Source organism: Myotis lucifugus, unplaced genomic scaffold (genome assembly GCF_000147115.1).
Source record: "Myotis lucifugus unplaced genomic scaffold, Myoluc2.0 scaffold_833, whole genome shotgun sequence".
NCBI lineage: Eukaryota > Metazoa > Chordata > Mammalia > Chiroptera > Vespertilionidae > Myotis > Myotis lucifugus.
This window is the reverse complement of record NW_005871881.1, coordinates 102,381-103,899: the sequence shown is the minus strand read 5'-3', so window position 1 is coordinate 103,899 and position 1,519 is coordinate 102,381. Positions and strand designations below refer to the sequence as shown.

General features: G+C 64.3%; 1 protein-coding gene across 1 annotated transcript in view; it reads left to right on the top strand.

The window, feature by feature from the left end:
• LOC102439945 (serine/threonine-protein kinase WNK2-like) overlaps nucleotides 1–1,519 on the top strand; it is a 118,748-nt gene that overhangs the window by 89,964 nt on the left and 27,265 nt on the right. Inside the window, 2 exon segments of the mRNA XM_023747294.1 lie at nucleotides 1,033–1,112; nucleotides 1,216–1,514. Of these exon segments, the coding sequence (XP_023603062.1) occupies nucleotides 1,033–1,112; nucleotides 1,216–1,514 (379 nt within the window).

Below are 1,519 nucleotides of genomic sequence, written 5' to 3'. Positions count from 1 at the left end.
CCGTCAGGTGGTAGAGGTGAGAGGGAGGAGGCACCTCTTCAGGTTGTAGAGGTAGGGGGATAGAGGTGACCCCGTCAGGTGTTAAGGAGTCAGGGAGAGAAGTGACCCCGTCAGGGTGTAGAGGTGAGAGGGAGAGAGGGTGACACCGTCAGGTGATAGAGATGTCAGAGAGAGGAGGGTGACACCGTCAGGTGGTAGAGGGTGAGAGGGAGAGAGGTGACCACCATCAGGTGGTAGAGATGTCAGGGAGAGAGGTGACACCGTCAGGTGGTAGAGATGTCAGGGAGAGAGGTGACACCGTCAGGTGGTAGAGGGTGAGAGGGAGAGAGGTGACACCATCAGGTGGTAGAGATGTCAGGGAGAGAGGTGACACCGTCAGGTGGTAGAGGTGAGAGGGAGAGAGGTAACACCATCAGGTGGTAGAGGTGAGGGGGAGAGAGGTGACACCGTCAGCTGGTAGAGGTGAGAGGGAGAGCGGTGACACCATCAGGTGATAGAGGTGTCAGGGAGAGAGGTGACACCATCAGGTGATAGAGGTGTCAGGGAGAGAGGTGACACCATTGGGTGGTAGAGGCGGCAGAGACTCGTGATGCCCAGCTGGCTGCTAGGCTCCTGGCTGTGGCCCCAGGGCCCTGCACCTCCCCTCCAGAGGCCCCATCACCCTTCAGGCTTCGGGGAGCCCGCCTCAGCCAAGGAGGCCAACCCCCAGATCGATGCCCCGCCAGCTCCGGGCCCTGTGCCCAGTGCATCTGGCGAGACCCCTCATCCTGCCCTGGGCCAGTCCCTGCCTCCTCTCCCTAACGCGGACAGGTGACCATCACTGTGTCGAGGGCCTGCTGAGACCCGAGTGGAATTGGGCTGACACCTGCTCCCTCCCAGGCTCTAGGGCGCCCCCTGTGAAGGCGGGGAGGTTGGGACAGCTGCCCGCTGTGGCTCCTTCCCTCCCACCGTGCCTTCCCTGTGATTCCCTGGCCTGAGCGTGGCCTGCCCTTGTCCTGGCTCTCACCCGAATGATGGTGTCCCTGTCCCCAGCAGCACCTGTGAGCAGCACACTGGGCCCCGAGGGAGGCCAGGCAGCCTCGGGCTCACCGGCAGCAACCAGGGCCCCTCAGGTAGGTCGTTTTCCGCGATGAGACCGTGAGGGGCTCGGCCGGGTGGTGGAGCTCGCTCTCTGCTGGTATTCGTGTGGAATCGTTTCTTTTCCTATTTCCCAAGGATGCCCCCGCGTCCACCATCCCTGCACATCTGGAGCCCGCAGACCAGAGCGGCAGGGCCCCGGGGTTGCTGACCCAGGGCGGCCCGGCCAGCCCCCTCCAGCCCCCTGGTGCTCTGACCTCAGGGTCCCCTCAGAAGCAGCCAGGGCAGCGGGACGGCAGCTCTCCAGCCAAAACCGTGGGCCGGTTCTCCGTGGTCAGCACCCAGGACGAGTGGACCCTGGCCTCCCCCCACAGCCTGCGGTACTCGGCCCCGCCTGACGTGTACCTGGAGGAGGCGCCCCGCAGCCCCGACGTGAAGCTGG